Source organism: Populus trichocarpa, chromosome 10 (genome assembly GCF_000002775.5).
Source record: "Populus trichocarpa isolate Nisqually-1 chromosome 10, P.trichocarpa_v4.1, whole genome shotgun sequence".
NCBI lineage: Eukaryota > Viridiplantae > Streptophyta > Magnoliopsida > Malpighiales > Salicaceae > Populus > Populus trichocarpa.
The window spans coordinates 8616406-8633254 of NC_037294.2; the positions used below are offsets into that span (position 1 = coordinate 8616406).

General features: G+C 34.4%; 2 protein-coding genes across 2 annotated transcripts; one reads left to right on the top strand and one right to left on the bottom strand.

The window, feature by feature from the left end:
* The first annotated feature begins 805 nt into the window (after positions 1–805).
* LOC7477045 (trihelix transcription factor GT-1) lies at positions 806–6527 on the top strand. The gene is made up of 5 exons (XM_002315599.4): positions 806–1393; positions 2888–2926; positions 5169–5300; positions 5481–5705; positions 6085–6527. The coding sequence occupies exons 1-5, from the start codon at positions 838–840 to the stop codon at positions 6285–6287; spliced, it is 1155 nt and encodes a 384-aa protein (XP_002315635.2). The 5' UTR covers positions 806–837; the 3' UTR covers positions 6288–6527.
* A 408-nt stretch (positions 6528–6935) lies between these two features.
* On the bottom strand, positions 6936–8914 carry LOC7460041 (mitotic spindle checkpoint protein MAD2). Its single transcript, XM_006378217.3, has 7 exons — positions 8540–8914; positions 8399–8414; positions 8163–8293; positions 7742–7862; positions 7545–7648; positions 7327–7448; positions 6936–7224 (listed from the first exon to the last, which is right to left on the bottom strand). Exons 1-7 carry the CDS (start codon positions 8610–8612, stop codon positions 7168–7170), a joined length of 624 nt encoding a protein of 207 aa, XP_006378279.1. The 5' UTR covers positions 8613–8914; the 3' UTR covers positions 6936–7167.
* Between the last annotated feature and the right edge of the window lie 7935 nt (positions 8915–16849).

Genomic DNA, 16849 nt, shown 5'->3' on the forward strand with positions numbered 1-16849 from the left:
GAGATATCATCTTCTAGAATTTTATCATCGAGGCCACCCATAAAGTCATGAGGAGTTATTCAATTAGGTTCATTCTTCGATACCGTGTGTAATAGAATGAACTTTTGGAGTGTGAGAAAAAAGATGGAGAATTTTGCAGAACACGTCAAAATTTTCGTACAAGACACATGTTCAAATTGTTATTGCGTCAATGACTCTATATAATTATATAAGAAGAAAGTTGGAACAAGATGAGGTATTTACTGAGTTTGATCACCATTCAAATTTTGTTTCTCGAGATATTTTTAATGATGTGGTTCCACATTTACAAATATATAGAGGCAACAAGCCTTCACGGATGAATTATATTTGTGATGAGATTACATCAAATTTGATTGGACAATAAAAAATGTTTTTATATTCCCTTTGCTCTTGCAATGTATTAAAATGTTTAATGTTATATATAGAATAAATTTATGTTATTTTTTGTTATTTTATGTGCAACAACAATTTCAACTAAATAACTAATGATATATTTTTGATTAAACAATAATTTCAATCATAATTTTAATTATATATAGATTTTATTTTAGCCAACCACAACTAAAAATAATTTTTTTAAAATCACTAAGTGAGGAGGGGGGTTGTGGCTCAAATAGAGATTAAAGAAAATTTAATTTTTTTTTATATTTTTATATCATTATGTTTTGATTGATATTAAATTATTTTAAAAAAATAAAAAAATAATATTTTAATATATTTTTAAATAAAATATATTTTAAAAAATAATTATATAACAACTCATAATTTTTTTTTTCCAGACCACAAAACTTACCAGCTAAACAAACATACACCTACATGTACTCATCAGAGAAGCCTCGTCCTCTCGATTTCTACAAAGAAGAAGTGACACCCTCTTCAAGAGACAACATGATTATCGAAGTTGTCTCTTCCAATGGTGATTTGCCACCTCACCATCTTCCGACCACCACCAATACTAACCCACACCAGATGATTCTCGGCGACAGTAGCGGCGACGATAACCACGAAGTCAAAGCACCCAAGAAGCGAGCAGAGACGTGGGTTCAAGACGAAACGCGGAGTTTGATTGGGCTTCGCAGAGAAATGGATGGTCTCTTCAATACTTCCAAGTCAAACAAGCATCTGTGGGAGCAAATTTCGGCTAAAATGAGGGAGAAAGGGTTCGATCGATCGCCGACTATGTGCACCGACAAGTGGAGGAACTTGTTGAAAGAGTTCAAGAAGGCTAAACATAAAGATAGGGGAAGTGGGTCTGCTAAAATGTCGTATTATAAGGAGATTGATGAGATTTTGAGAGAAAGGAATAAGAATCCTCAGTATAAGAGTCCCATTCCTTCTAAAGTTGATTCTTACATGCAATTTGCTGATAAAGGTATTTTGAGTCTTGTTTTTTTTGCTAATTTTGGTGCTAACTGTAATTGGGTTGTTTCATTTGGTGTTGGATTTCTCTTGCTATGATGCAAACTAAGACCACAGCAACTGAATAGTTTTGATTCCGAGCATTTCTATTTTCAGGTGATTGGTCATGATATATATATATATATAATTTTCTTAAAATAGAGTTGTTTGTGTTGCTTTGAAATTTCTTCTTGAAATTTATATTTTTGCTTTCTTGAAATTAGACTACCATGTGATGTAGGACAGAGCTAGCAAAAAGAACGCGGCAAAATGTTACCTAGGAATTAGTCTAAGTCTTTGGGGCATGTTAAAATGAATGTTTCATGGTTTTGAATCTCTGGATGGTGGAAGGGATTTACGGTGTATATTTTGAGAGGGCGAGGGTAGGTGGCATTTTTGTGCTTGCTAGGTTGCTGGAGATTCTGGATAGTGATTAGGGTTATCAAAACATAATTATGGGTTTATGGTTGGCATTAGGAAAAACTATTTTGGCTTATAATATGAGAAACTAGAAAAATTGGTACTTTTAACTTAGGCTGTTCTAGTGAATCCATGTTTGACTTGAAACTGAGGTCTGTGGAACTGACATGAACCAATTTTCTGTAATAATTATAGAAGCTGCGAGGCTCTTGGGTCTTAATAGAAAGTGTAGCACTGTGTCACTCTGCGAGCTGCCCAGATTTGGCCTGTTTTATTACCGAAACTGAGACTGGTGATGTAATGATTAGGGGCCGTTGAGCCTGTGAGTTAATAGGAGCTTCTTAACTATATTGATGCTTGTGGTTCTGTGATGCTTTAGCAGGTGTTTCTTGTTTCTGTGTCTTTTGAAGGGATTTCTCTCCATTGTACTCCACATGGTGGATTTTAATCTAAAACGTTAAACAAATGATTCAGGAACTGTGGTTGTGCATTATTGCCATGCTCTCTGACTTCATGTGCTTATATCTGAGCAGGAGTTCATATGTACGAATGCATGTTTTGATGATTATTAGATTTTGATTCAAAACCTGTTATCTGGTTATCGTTTCTGCTTTTATTTTCAATGACATCTGAACTACATAATGTCATACCAAAACTAGATTTCTGAGGATTCATATGCAGTACGTTAGGGAGTCGCATTCTCGCTTTATTCTGAAGCTTGTCATGTTTGATAATTTTTTTTCTGTTTTTTTTTTTTTTTTTTTTTTTTTTCCTGGGGGAATAGGTATGGGTGTTTAGCTATTAGGTGTCTTTCCTTTCTCCTATTTGTTTATCTTAGCTGGGACCTGTGGACGCAACTGTATATTTAGCCTTTTCTTAACCACATACTTGGCTTCTTCCTTCTGATAAATTTAATGCCATATGGTATTTCTAGTTCCAACTGCCATCAAGATACCTGATCCATACTTTACAACTTACACGGAACTTAACTTAATGGCTGCGTCATTGTGATTGGGTATTCATCATAACATCTGTATGGCTTATGCAGGCTTTGAAGATACAAGCATATCATTTGGACCCGTGGAAGGTATATCACTGTTACTGATCTAAGCATTGTAGTTATCTTTTTGCGTGTTTATTTGCCACCTGTTTACATGTTTGTGGAAAGCACAAACCTTTTTCAGTTAATGGGGTGTGTTGGGGGGGGGGTTAATAAAAGTGTGTTAAGTAGCTTTTTGTCTTAATCAAACTTAAGCAAAGAAAAGACATGGTCTATAAGGTCAACAAATCATCACGCTACCCTTTTGATCGCAACATTATTGTAGGCACAACTCCAGATGTCGAATGTGTTTTTGTATAGAAAAACCAATCAAAACTATCTTTTACAATGTGCTTGATCATCTTATAAGCAGAAAACTAGATCCTGGCAGTACAGCAGTCAGGGAGCAATTAGATACAGCCTCTTCCTTTTATGCCCTCAACTCACATGAAGAGAAAAACTGTAAGTGTACATCTTCAGCAGACTGGAAAGCCTCGACTGAAAAGTATTTTTCCCAAAAAGGCTTTTGAAGGAAGCTGAAACCTACACAAAAACTCTATTGTTTATCTTATTATTTTATATAGCAATGCAGGCAAATCTCATCCTCTTGGTTGTAAAACATCATCATTGTTCTACTTGTTCTGAATCAAAGCTTTGAGAAACGTATCCTGCATTGACTAGATATACTTTCTCCAGAAGTCATTGTGGGAACTGTCTTATTTCGTTGCCTAATAGCAAATCCTGGGCTTTTGATGTTCTTTTATTGATCAACTTCAGGATCTCAAATCTCAATATGCCCTTAGGATGCTAAGCTTTTTCAAATAAATGCAAGATAGCTAAACTCAATGGAGTTTTTCCCTCTATCTTTGTGCTAGGCTTGTCGCAAAAAAAAAATTTCTCTTGCCCTTAGGAATCAAGATCATTTCATATGTGGTCCTGCTTTCCATCAACAGCAACACCACAAGAGCTTTCTCAGAAGGGGCATCAGGAAAGTGCCTTCTTCCATGTAGTATTCTGAGCCACTAGTGTGTTACAAGGTTTCTTCAGATCCTATATCACTTTGCCAAATTTGAACTTAGAATTGGGAACCTGCGATCTTACCCAAAATAAGTTCTTTCTCCATTTTTCATATTTAGCCTTGAAGTTTTCACCTAGCCTGCAAACAATCTCCAATGACTTGCAGCTGCAATCACTATTTTACTCATCCCAGGAACCCATATATTATACTCATAATTTTAGCAATGGTAGTCCATTTCAAGAAAATTTAAAGAGATCCTACTGATGTGTAACTTTAGTAATGCATTCTGAAGGGTGTAGTGGAAGATGAAAAAAAAAAAAATTAACAGTTCATGAATATTATCATGAAAAAATTTGTAAGTGCAATGCTGTTCTCATTTTAAGAGAAAACATAGGAATAAGAGTAAAGTGCAAACATGAAAAATGCGCCGCAAAACATGCAATGGTAAATAAAGAGAACTTTCAAACAGTTCACAAAATAGATAAAATAAAAAAAAAAATTGCCTCACAGTGAACAAGCTTCTAATTGAAATACTTAGAAGAGGTAGTCAAGAGAGCAACCTATGAATGCTAAAAGTGATATTGTATGTTGAATATGGCAGGCTTTTGGTGTATTGATTGTTTAATTGAAGGTCCTTTATCAGGGCTTGTGCCCTTTGTGATATGATGTTCATGCAACTTCTTCCATTTCATGTTTTCTGCAGTTTTCTTTTTCTAAATGGTGTACTTGCATGTTATAAATCAAGCTTTTTATCAAAGAAAAAGAAGAACTTGTGAAGCAGACCATGGTCTGGCTGTAGAAAGTAGTGCGTGGTTGTTGAGTTTAGATGGCCCAGAAAACATATTAGTGTAGTTAAGCTCCTTGGTCAATGAGAATACAATGCTAGTGTCCGTTGCCGATCCTTTATATTGTTTGTATTTGCTGTGGTTCAATGCAGTGCCATTTTGCATTCGCTAGAACAGAATTGTATCTACACACTCTTGTATTCACTAAAGAGTGTAGATAAAACCTGGGTTCCTTTAGTAGATCAGCCCTTGGAAAATTGACATAAATTTGTCATATCCTTTATATGTGTTCTCGATCTCCTTATGAAATGAACAAGTTACTGAGTATTTTTGTGGCAATAATAAGTTTATTTTCTTAAGCACTCTTTCAAGTTCAGTTGGCCACTTCATCATTCTACTTGTCTATTATTATCATTCTACTTTCCTTTTCCTATCGATTCTCTCAAACAGATTTGCCTTTCTCTCATTTAAATTCCTCATTATGCAGCCAGTCCCAGGCCAACACTCAATCTGGAAAGACGTCTGGATCACGATGGGCATCCTCTTGCCATCACTGCAGCTGATGCAGTTGCAGCAAGTGGAGTTCCTGCTTGGAATTGGAGGGAGACCCCTGGGAATGGTAAAGCTTTTTAAATTGAAATTTATTTGTTAACTTATTTCCATTCAAGATGTATTTTTTTCTTAACAGCTTGGCCAGATGAATTTGTTCAAGCCTTGTGATCCTGAGCCTGGCTTTCAACTGTTTTGATTAAGATGATGAGATCTTATGTTGACTTTTATATTATCTCTCTATTGGCAGGTGCTGAGAATCAATCATATGGTGGGAGGGTGATATCAGTCAAGTATGGGGACTACACAAGAAGGATTGGCGTTGATGGCACTGCAGATGCCATCAAGGAGGCAATCAAGTCTGCTTTCAGATTAAGAAGTAAGCGAGCATTCTGGTTGGAGGATGAAGACCAGATAATTCGTAGTCTTGACAGGGACATGCCTCCAGGGAATTACACTCTTCACCTCGATGAAGGTAACTTAGCATCTATGCAGTCCTATTCTTATAAAGCCTGTGCTCTATGTTTAAGTACCTGCTGATGGATTGTTAAATCTGTATGATATCCTTTGTAGGCTTCTATGTTGTGAAATTCCATGAATAATCTTGTTTTTCAAAGACATGTTTAATCATGGAGTGTCTAAAGGGAAAAACAATCCATATCAACCATAAGTGTTCAGTTTTTTTCATTGTAAAGTTATTTCAAGTATTTATATACCAAACATAGCAGCAACCAATAGGCAAAATCAATTGCAGCATTATTTAATGACCTTCATCATTTCAATCCTATTCACGGACATTCAGAATGAAAGTTGCGGAATTATTGTTAAAAACTAATGTAAATCATCTATTTCAGGACTAGCAATCAAAGTTTGCCTGTATGACGAGTCAGAACACATGCCAGTGCATACTGAAGAGAAAATTTTCTATACCGAAGATGACTACCGTGAATTTCTATCTCGCCGGGGCTGGACATGTCTAAGGGAGTTCGATGGTTATAGAAGCATTGATAGCATGGATGATCTTCGGCATGATGCTATATACCGTGGTGTGAGTTGAAGCATATGCTACAACTCGTATCTGCTATTTATCCATTTTAATTGCTCACATCACCTCTATAAAGTCACTGTTATCATGCTACTTCATTTTATCACAATGCCACAGCGGTGTAATTGTATCACACAATTGTACAGCATGCTGTAATTTTGTTTAATGGTAGGACTAGATCAAGTTTTTTCTTAACGATAATGCAGTGTTTGTAAATTTGTGTTTTCATTGGCAACAAAGTAATTTCATTTATTACTTGGGTAGACTGTCGATCCAGTCTGGTTGAAAATACTTGCAACGCAAATCGAGTAAAAAACCCCAGCCCCGATTGCTGTTGATATTATCCCCCCTTCCAGTAAATTCCAGTTTCCCTATAAAATCAGAAAAATCCTAGTTTCCCCCTTTTTCTGGGGTTGAGACATGCATACCACCCCCGGCAGCAAGAAAGATACGAGGGTCTGTTTTGATTGGTTGAGGTGGCTGGTGTTGCCCTTTGCTTTTTTTTCAGCTAGCTCTTTCAGCTTGTTTGTTTGTTATTCTTATGGCTTCCTGTATATGTTTTTTCAGGGAGTTTGCTTCCTGTTTATGAATTTGCTGGTATATATTTTGATCTGCTATATATAATATACTTACATTTTGATAAGAAAGAAAGATACGAGGGAAAGAAAAAAGATCCATTCATATTCTACCGACGTGCATTCTGGCATAACAAGACAGGGAAGCAGGATAAGAGCTAGATTTGCAATCCTTCGTTTCAACTTCGACAAGAGCACACATAGATGGACAGTTACAATAGGTACAAATCATTTTTAGCAATGTTTTTAGAACATGTGAATAAAAGATTCACAGTGACACACTGAAGGAGAAATCCAGAAACAACGATAGGCCACCTCTACTGCTCATCCCACTCATCGTTCTTGTACGAAACAAGAGTGTCGACCTTGTGTATCTGCATCATCCAACAACCAAGTCAGTGTTGGTTATCATTTATTCTCTCATTTATCCATCAAAAAGGAAATATTTTCACTAACAACTTGATTTCCTAACTTGCCTTGGTATCAAAAGAATGCAATTTCACCATTTGTGGATTGGCAATAAGTTTAGGGTCACTCTCAATCCAGGTGAATGGGACTGTAACATCTTTATCAGTGTACGCTAACACATCAAAAACACCTAAAGCAACAAAGAGTCGCATAATTCAGTGATTGTAATCAAGAAATCATCAAAACACAACAATACATTGATCAGGAATGAACATATAATTCTTACAAGGTTCATCAAGGCATGGCAGGTAAGTAATGCTTGATGCAATCTGACGCATGATTGCCTGTATCTCTCTCATAATTTCTTTGTCACTCTTTTCCCTTGACAGTCTGAAATCAGTAATCATGCAACCAATCATCTAAGACTTAAGAAGGGTTTATGTTAGAGTGATAAAGGAGTTTGGAATCTAGACAAGAACATACCCTTTCTCCACAACCTCAGCATCAGTCTCAATACTGAAATTCCACCTCTCTAGGACCTCATTCGTGGCCTTACTCATTATCACCAGAACAACCCTCTGTAATTTCCCAGCTTCCAGCCATTCTTTGCAGAATTCAAGAACCAATGATCAACAACAATAATCACAGGAGCATCAATTTTTGTTAGATGCTAAGGAATAACTCAAAATAAAAGAAGACAAAAGTTGTAGACAATTTTTCATTCAGAATTGGAAGCCAACTACTTGCGTTAGGTTTCAATAAGGGAGGGTTTTCACTTCTGAGTTGCCCCTAGGAAATGAGAAAAACTGATTCATCTGCTTTCCTTATCTACATTTTCTAAGCAAAAATCTAACATTGCTAAAACAAAGAGAGGGAAACCTGCACAGAGATAGATCTCTGGTACCTGATAACTGTGCATTCAGGTTAGCAATGAAGGATTTAACACCTTCATCTTGAGTAAGCAACATTGGGAGCCCATACTTCTTCACTTTCACAAAACTCTCTTCCGGATAAACCCCTCGATTGTAAAGTATACTAAACACCAATCAACCAATGAAGATTAACCTCAAAACACACAATACAAATAACAGAAATAAACAAGATAAAATAAATTAAAAACCAGAATCCTATAAAATATACCTGTTTGCTGCATATCCTGAAAAGGGGTTCAAAGAGTAAACACAAAAGATTAGCCAAAAACTCTGATAAAGACCCAACAAACAAATTAACAAATTGAATTCAAGAAAGGAATCAAATGGGGAGTTTGAGACTATCACATACCAAAGAACTCGCTAACAATCGCTGCAGAACCACGGAGAGTAATTATGTCTTTTGCAACCGTTCTGGATGCCATAATTCTCTTTCACCACTGAAACACTGTAAACCTACACGGGGAGATAAGAGGGAAAAAAAACAATCTGGGTCTGTTTCAAACAAAAGAATCAAATGTGGGTTTCGATTTTTGAACAAGAAAATTGGGTTTTGTTTTGTTTTTTTGAGGATTGATTGCAAGAAATCAGTGTTTGGTGAGGGAGTTATGAGAGAAACAGATTAGGGTTTGATGAAATGTAAAGACGCTAGGGGAAGTAACGGCTAGTTTTCTATGGTTTCGTCTCAAGGCGAAAAACAACGGCACCATTTTAAATTGCGCCTTTATCGGTAAGAAAAAAGGCATGGGCTTTTTCCTGAATTTTTTTTTAAATTTGCGACAGTGCGCTCGTGGGGATTGTCTCAGACGTCACGTCGCTAGGTAAAGCGGCAGTATACTGCTGAAAAGGTGGACTGGTGGGTGGCGGCAATTGTAAAGCAAAAGTAATTGCTTATTAATTTAATAATAATAATTTTTTAAAGATATTAAAATAATATTTTTTAAAATTTATTTTTAATATAAATATATAAAATATTAAAAAACACAATAAAAAAAACTTCAAATTTTTAATAAGGATGTGCCCGCTACATTCCCAAACAAATTTCAGGGGAATTCTTGATAAGGTTCTCAACCTATTTTGTTTCTTAATTAGGTTTTTTTATATTAAATTGTGCAATCAATTTCAGTTAAAAAAATGTAAAATATCCATGTGAAATTCACGTGATTCTCTTTTGCTTGAAAAAATTAATTTCTCTAAAATTATTGTTTTGATTGACACATAAAACATGTTAAATAAATAAATATAAAAATCCTTATATTTTTTATATAATATTATGATGATCAAAAGAATTACATTAAACTATTAGAAAATAAAAATCACATGGGCTTCAAATCAATACTTAATATTTTGTTAAGCAAAACTAATAAAATAATATAATTGAAAGTTTATTGATATATTAATTTTTAAATAAGCAAAACTAATAAAATATATACCTAATTGAAAGTTTATTGATACATTAAGAAATTAATCGAGTTGAAAAGTAAACCGACACCTAATTAAGATTGTCTCTGAAACTAATCATAGATTGTCAGCTTGCTTAAAAAAAATAACATATATTAATTTTTTTTTAAAAATAATGTAGATTAAATAGTTATATAAGTAAAAAAACATTAATGAAGTTTAACAAATGAATTGTGATTAAAAAACGAAATAAGGAACATATTAAACAATAATTTACCTTTTAAGATTCATTAAGCCCATAAATTTATCCTTTCACTGCAGTCAGATATTTTTTTTTAATACAAAAAATTATATATGTTTTTGTTGTTAAAAAGATTCTAAGTGAAAATAAAAAAAATTTATGCATGCATGCAATCAAACAAATAAAAAATTATATGTGTTAATAAATAAAAAAAACATAAACGATAACTAAAAATAAAATTAGAAAAATTAAAAGACAAGCGTAGATCAAGATATTTAATCACGTAAGATGAAATATTTATCCGGTTATGTTTGCTAAATTTATTTATTAAAATAATTTTTTTATTCAGTCAAACAATAATAAAAATAGATACACATATTAAATTAATTGAATAAAAAAAAATTATGTAAGATTGTATATATTAGAAATATTATCTGAAAAACAACTATAAATAAATCATAAAAATCTCTTCAAAAATTAAATACATACAAAATAACTAAAAAATAATTATTATTTAAAAAAGACTATATAAACAAAATAAAAAAAAAGAGATATTAATTTAAATATAAATAAAAAATAATTTCAAAAAAAAATATAGAAAAACATTAATTTAAAAAATAAAAAAAGCTAATCACTACTGGACCTAGAAGCCCGCTTGACCCATTTGATTAGAGCCACAAACTTTTATTTATTTTATTATTGATGAGACGGATGACACGTTGCTCATCTTAATTTGTTTTAAAAGATACCTTTTACCGTTAATAAAGGTAAAAGATACCTTTTACCATTAATAAAGGCTGCCGGTACATATCTAGCTAAGATATTTAAATCTTTAAATATGTTTTTTGGTGGCTCCTTGAATAATTTCTTGAATGGCAAAGAATGGTGCATGGTGATTGATGATGATCAGAAGATTCAAGAAAAGAAAGGAAGCAACAAGTCTCTGTAGAGATCTCCAGAGGATGGGCTCCAGGCATGCATGAACGTCCATAAAGCTTGCTGTGGATATTCCATGGCAGATATCATCAGCTCAGTTGACGAGTGGTCCTCGCCATGTACTGGAAGCTTTCAGCATGTAAAATGAAAACTCCAAAGTCTTTAGAGATGTCGTCATTTTGTGTTCATCGACTCCCCCATTTTCGTTAACAATGTTTCATAATAGACAAGTTTTAGCTGTAATCAATCGATATCACAGGGTGGTGAGGTTAGAAAACTTAGGATTTGCTTGGGAAGGGGCTGAAATCGTGTTTTTTTTTGTTTTTTTATTAAAAATTATTATTTTATGTTTTTTAATTGTTTTGACTATAAAATTTTAGTTTGTTAGAAAACAAGCAAAACTTTTTGATAAAATTTTAGCTCGATTTAATAATTAAATAAAAAATTATGCAGATAATTAATTTAATTTAAGGCCGATTGTTTTGAAAAAAATGTCCTTATGTACAGGGAAGAATTAATAATCATTACGCATTGGCTGGTTTCAAACCAAAATGATAAAGGTGCAGCTAACATGGCAAGCAACAAAACAATTCATAGGGAACATCATCGCTGTTGGGAGACTTATAGCCATGCATCCATCATCTTCTCCAAGAAAAAAATAATCTAAAACCTAGTTTTTTTCTCTCTAAAATATCCGCTTTTCTTTTTTTCTTGTTCATGTTTTAAATTATTTGGTTTTTTATTTTATGTTTATAGATATAAATTTTATATTTAGATCTATGTGATCGCATGAATGTCGACTATATATTTTCCTTGCTTGTAAGGGTTTTTCTCCCTTTGAATAAGGGCTCTAGTGGTTCTTTCTTTCTAGCTAGCTAGATAGATGAGATTGATCCTGGTTCGAAACTATTTGGGAATGCTGTGCAAATCATATTTTTAAAAAAATTAATTATTATTTTACTAAAATTTAATATGTTTTGGATCGTTTTGATGTACTAATGTCAAAAATAATTTTAAAAAAATAAAAAAAATCATTGACATGCATTTCGGCACGAAAAGTTATTTGAAAAGCAACCGCAACCACACTGTCAAAAATACCCTTCATGATTTTGGATCTTCCATCAACAAGACCTAAAAGTATGGCTTATTAATTTCCTGATGATTTGTGGTGAGTACTCAAAGCATGCGTGAGATACAATAATTAGTTCTTATATAAGTAGCTTATATTTGAGAACTTCATGGAGTTTTCTTTGCCATCCAAATTATTAAAAGGACTGGTTGTTGCCTGGAAGATTATGATACTCTGCATGTATTGTTGATTTTTTTTTTCCAAACAACAAATTATATTTTTTCTAAATGTAGTATTAAAATAGCGAGGTATTTATATTTTAAACTACCAGAAAATTAACAAATACAAATGGAAACACCAATGAAATTTTTTCATCGGTATATTGCGGTGACATTTACCGACCAAATTTTTCATCCCTTAATCCATCGGAAAACACCGACAAGAATATTTTCAAGGTATATACCGAGGGAATCGCAGTGAGAATAGAAGGAATGAAATAAAAGCCAAACAGTTCAATGATGTGTAAGTTTTATAGATGACGTTACCAACAGAATTAACCCAATGGTAAAATTTGTTTGTGAATATGCTGACGGAAAACTTCTGTCGGTATATACCGACAACATTACGGAGGGTATTACAATGGGATTCAATAAGGAAAATTGTACGATGGCATGACATTTCTACCAACAAAATTGCTGACGGAGTTACCATCAAAATAATTTTGTTTGGGTATGGCATCCATGCATAACTGCCACACCCAAGGAAATTAAGCCTGGCATGGCTGCCACTTGGGTCTGTATGTTTGCCAGAATTGCGACAGTGAAATTTACATGAATATGTAATTTACATAAGTATGTTGTGTAGTTAAGAGGACCATGAGGGTGTTTTAGTATTTGCACGATGTATATTTTATTTTTTAATCGAAAAGTTGTTGGCGCATGTTCCACACATCTCAACAAGTGGGCGGCGCCCGCGCCATTAAGGAGGCGCGTGAGACGCTTCCTAGTGGCCAAATCTGGTCATTCACTGTATAACTAGATGTGCAAATGTGCTCTCTTTCACATGGTGTAACACGTGTAGACATATCATGGTTGGATTACCACCGGTGATTGATTGTTTGTGTTTTTTCTCTCTTTCTCCTAAAAATTAAAGTGCACAATTGTCCTCTGTTTGTTTATTGTATGCTTGGGTCTGACATGGATTTCCAAACCCAAGCACCTTGAATCTGGCAAACACGCCAGACCCAAGCTACTTGGGTCTGACTATCATGTCAGGCCCAAGAGCCTTGAGTCTTGATTGATTTTTTTTCATCATTCAACATTGAATTGATTGTGAATTTTGCTTCATAATTTGTTTTCTATGTGGTTATGATGATCTCATGACCCAAGTTACAAATTGACAAATCAACTCGTGTTGACTCGGGTCGATCCAATATGTCGTTGTCTCATTTTTTTTAAAGAAAAAGATGTTGTCTCGAATCTTTTTAGTCAAACTAAGTTCTTATTAATTATTCGGGTTATCTTTGAACTCGCAAAGTCAACCAAGTCATATTAAATTAACTCTCTTATAGTTTAATCTTTTGTTTATTAAAAATCACATTAACAATTTTAGATATTCCCTTTAACTTCTTCTTTTTTTTAAAAAAAAAAAAAAAAAAAAGATTCCACCCTGGAACAGCGCAAGACAAATGACATAGTCAAAAGCTCATCGGTCATCACCACCTACCACACAACAACAGCTATGCCCACCATTACAGTGGTCTTGCCTTTACCCTCTCCAGATGCCCACCACGTTCCCTGCTGAATAAAATGCAGGATTTAACTGCTACAAGTTGAGCCACGAGAGAAATCAAGACGTTCCATGGCCGTATGAAACGTGACTCCCACTCACTCAAATTAAGAGCACAACTGGATGATCAACGGCCTCAGGCTCACTTGATTATTCCAGTGCATTCCAAAAGCTTATTATAATATTCTCTGATAAAGCGAAGCCATGCCAAACCAAGCAAAGCAAAGCAAAAAATTCTTCCATGCGGGGCTCATGCACACATGCAGTAGAATATACTGTGTGTCACACCATGCATCAATGGATTCCTAGGTGTGCATGGGCTCCATAACATGGAGAAGAAACACGTGATACATTCATAGTTTTTTGAATTGAAGAAGATTCAACGAGCAGACTGATATGATACCATAGTCATAGACCACTGGCTGCGTCCATGTAGTTTCCAAGAAAGTAACGAACAAGATGTATTTGTACTGATCATCTAGGCTGTGCTTCTTGGTTGTTTCCAGTGAGATTGCAGTGGAGTGGGGGAGGAATTGGGTTGCGAGTGGATAATTCTGGCAAAGACTTGTCAGCCTACCGCGACTTTTCACTCTCAATTATATGACTAGCTGAATCTGATGATCTGGATTTTGTTTGCTTACTTAAAGATAGAGAGAGTGTAGATACCATGAAAGCTGGACTAATGAATATTGTTTTCGTCTGTTTTTTACTTTAAATTAATTGTTTTTGTTTTAAATTATTTTTACATATTAATATTAAAAATAATTTTTTAAAAAAATAAAATATTATTTTGATATATTTTTTAAAAAAAATAAAAAATAATAATAATTACCTAACTTGCGAAACAACATATTCCACGTGGAAGCATGGAAAGTTAAAGCTAAATTCTCAATCAGGACAATATTAAAAAAAAATTCGACAAAGATAATTTTGAAAAAAAAACATGTGGAGAAACACTGTAGTAAAACAAAAATCATGTGGGGAAACATTGTAGCAATCCACAATGTTTTTTTTTAAACTACGAAATAAAATTCTCAACCAGCTCAATATGAAAAAATTAAAATTGACAAAAATCATTTTGAAAAAAAAAATTCATAAAAAAAAAGAAAGAAAATCATGCAGGGAAATATTATAGCAATTCATAATATTTTAAAGAAAAAAACTACATAACTAAATTCTCAACCAGTTCAATATTAAAAAAAATCAACAAAGATAATTTAAAAAAAACACAAAAAAAAAAATCTTGAAAAAAAAAAACAACAGGTAAAACCCAAAAAAAAAAAGAAGGGAAACAAAAAAAATATGGGAAAAATAAACAATATTGAAAAATAAACAACAAGTTAAAAAATATATATATACAAAAAGCTACACTACTTATCCTATATTTTTTAAATTATTATTTAATAATGGTTTGTCACGTCATGCATCAATGGATTCCTAGGTGTGCATGGGCTCCATATAACATGGGGAAGAAACACGTGATACATTCATAGTTTTTTGAAATTGAAGAAGATTCAACGAGCAGACTGAAACCACAGTCAGGGACCACTGGCTGCGTCCATGTATTTTTGTACTGATCTAGGCTGTGCTTCTTGGTTGTTTCAAGTGAGATTGCTGTGGAGTAGTGGGGGAGGAATTGAGTTGCGGGTGGATAATTAATTCCGGCGAAGACTTGTCAGCCTACCGATCGAGACTTTTCACTCTCAATTATATGAATAGCTGAATCTGATGATCTGGATTTGTTTGCTTTCTCGAAGATAGAGAGATTGTAGATACCATTAAAGCTGGACTAATGTACGTCTGGTAATAATAATTACCTAATGCGAAACATATTATCCCCTAGGAATGAAAAAAAATTCAAAAAACTAATTAAATTAAAAAAAATTCAAACTATAAAAAAAATCGATTAAACCGATTAGAATATTTAAAAAATATTCAATTCGATTTGATTTTGATTTTGTAAGCCTGAAATCAAAAAAAATAAGCTGAACAAACCAAACCAAACCAAACTGAAACCAACCCATTAGAAAAGTCCAAAAAACCCAAAAAAACAATATAGTTTTTGATTTTTAATATAAATAACCGAACCAAACAGATCCAAAACTGGTGGATTGAGTTTCGGTTTTTAATATAAAAAATCAAATCGGATCAAACCAAAACCGATAGGTTTGAACCGGTTTTAATTTTTTTATATTTTATAAAATTTCTATTTAATTAGTTTTTATATATAAAAACCAAACTGAACCGAATACATCACCCCTGCTGTTGTTGCACTCCACATGTTAAGGCCTCGAAAATGATATTGCTGTTGAAAAAGCACTTCACGAGGCACACGCCAGTGTCTGGCGTGTCTTCTGGTCAGTGTTTAAAAACCTGGCCCGGCCCGGTGGGTCGACCCGGGACCCGGCCGACCCGGGTCTGTGGCCGGGCCGGGTCTAAGCAAAAACAGGCTGGGAATTGGCCCGGCCAGACCCGGTCGACCCGGAGGGTCGACCCGGGACCCGGCCGGCCCGGGCTTATTTTCATTCTTTTTTTCTCTCTTCTTCTGCTGGTTGTTTCTTTGGAGGTTAGCTCATTAATTGCTCCTCTGTAACGGAACCAAGTTGCCTCTTCTGTGTCTTTTGACAGAACTGAAGCCACTTCCCGGGAATCAACCTCCGATTGCAGAAGTCTATTGTTAATATTCCATGTAAACTCCACACCAATCCTCGCAGGCCATAACTCAGCCTTGAAAGCACTATAAACGCCAATACTTGCTCATAAGCCAGCAAGAAAGTGACCATGAGTATCTCTAAGCAAGCCCCCTGCACCCTCACATCCATGATCAGCCCCGGCAAACACGCCCCCCCCCTCCCCTCCCCCAAACCCAAAAGAGAGAGAGAGAGAGATCTTGAAACTACGAAGACTTGAGAAGAACAAGAAGAGGACTGACTCCCTTGATCAAACAAAGATAGATCTGTTTCCTTTAGAGAAAGTTGTTTTCTTTTTGTTTCATTACCGCCACCACAATCATCATCAGTCATGAAGAGATCACTTGGCAGCTCTGATTCCCTTGGTGCTTTGATGCCCATCTGCAGGTTCTTGCGTAGACCCCATCAACTTGATTCCCATCTTCTTAATGCTACTAGCTAATTAGCTCAGACATGGAAAAAAAAAATGTGATGAGAAAGCTCGACTTCCTATTCTATTTTACTGTGAATTTTTTTTGGGTTGACCCGGGTCAACCC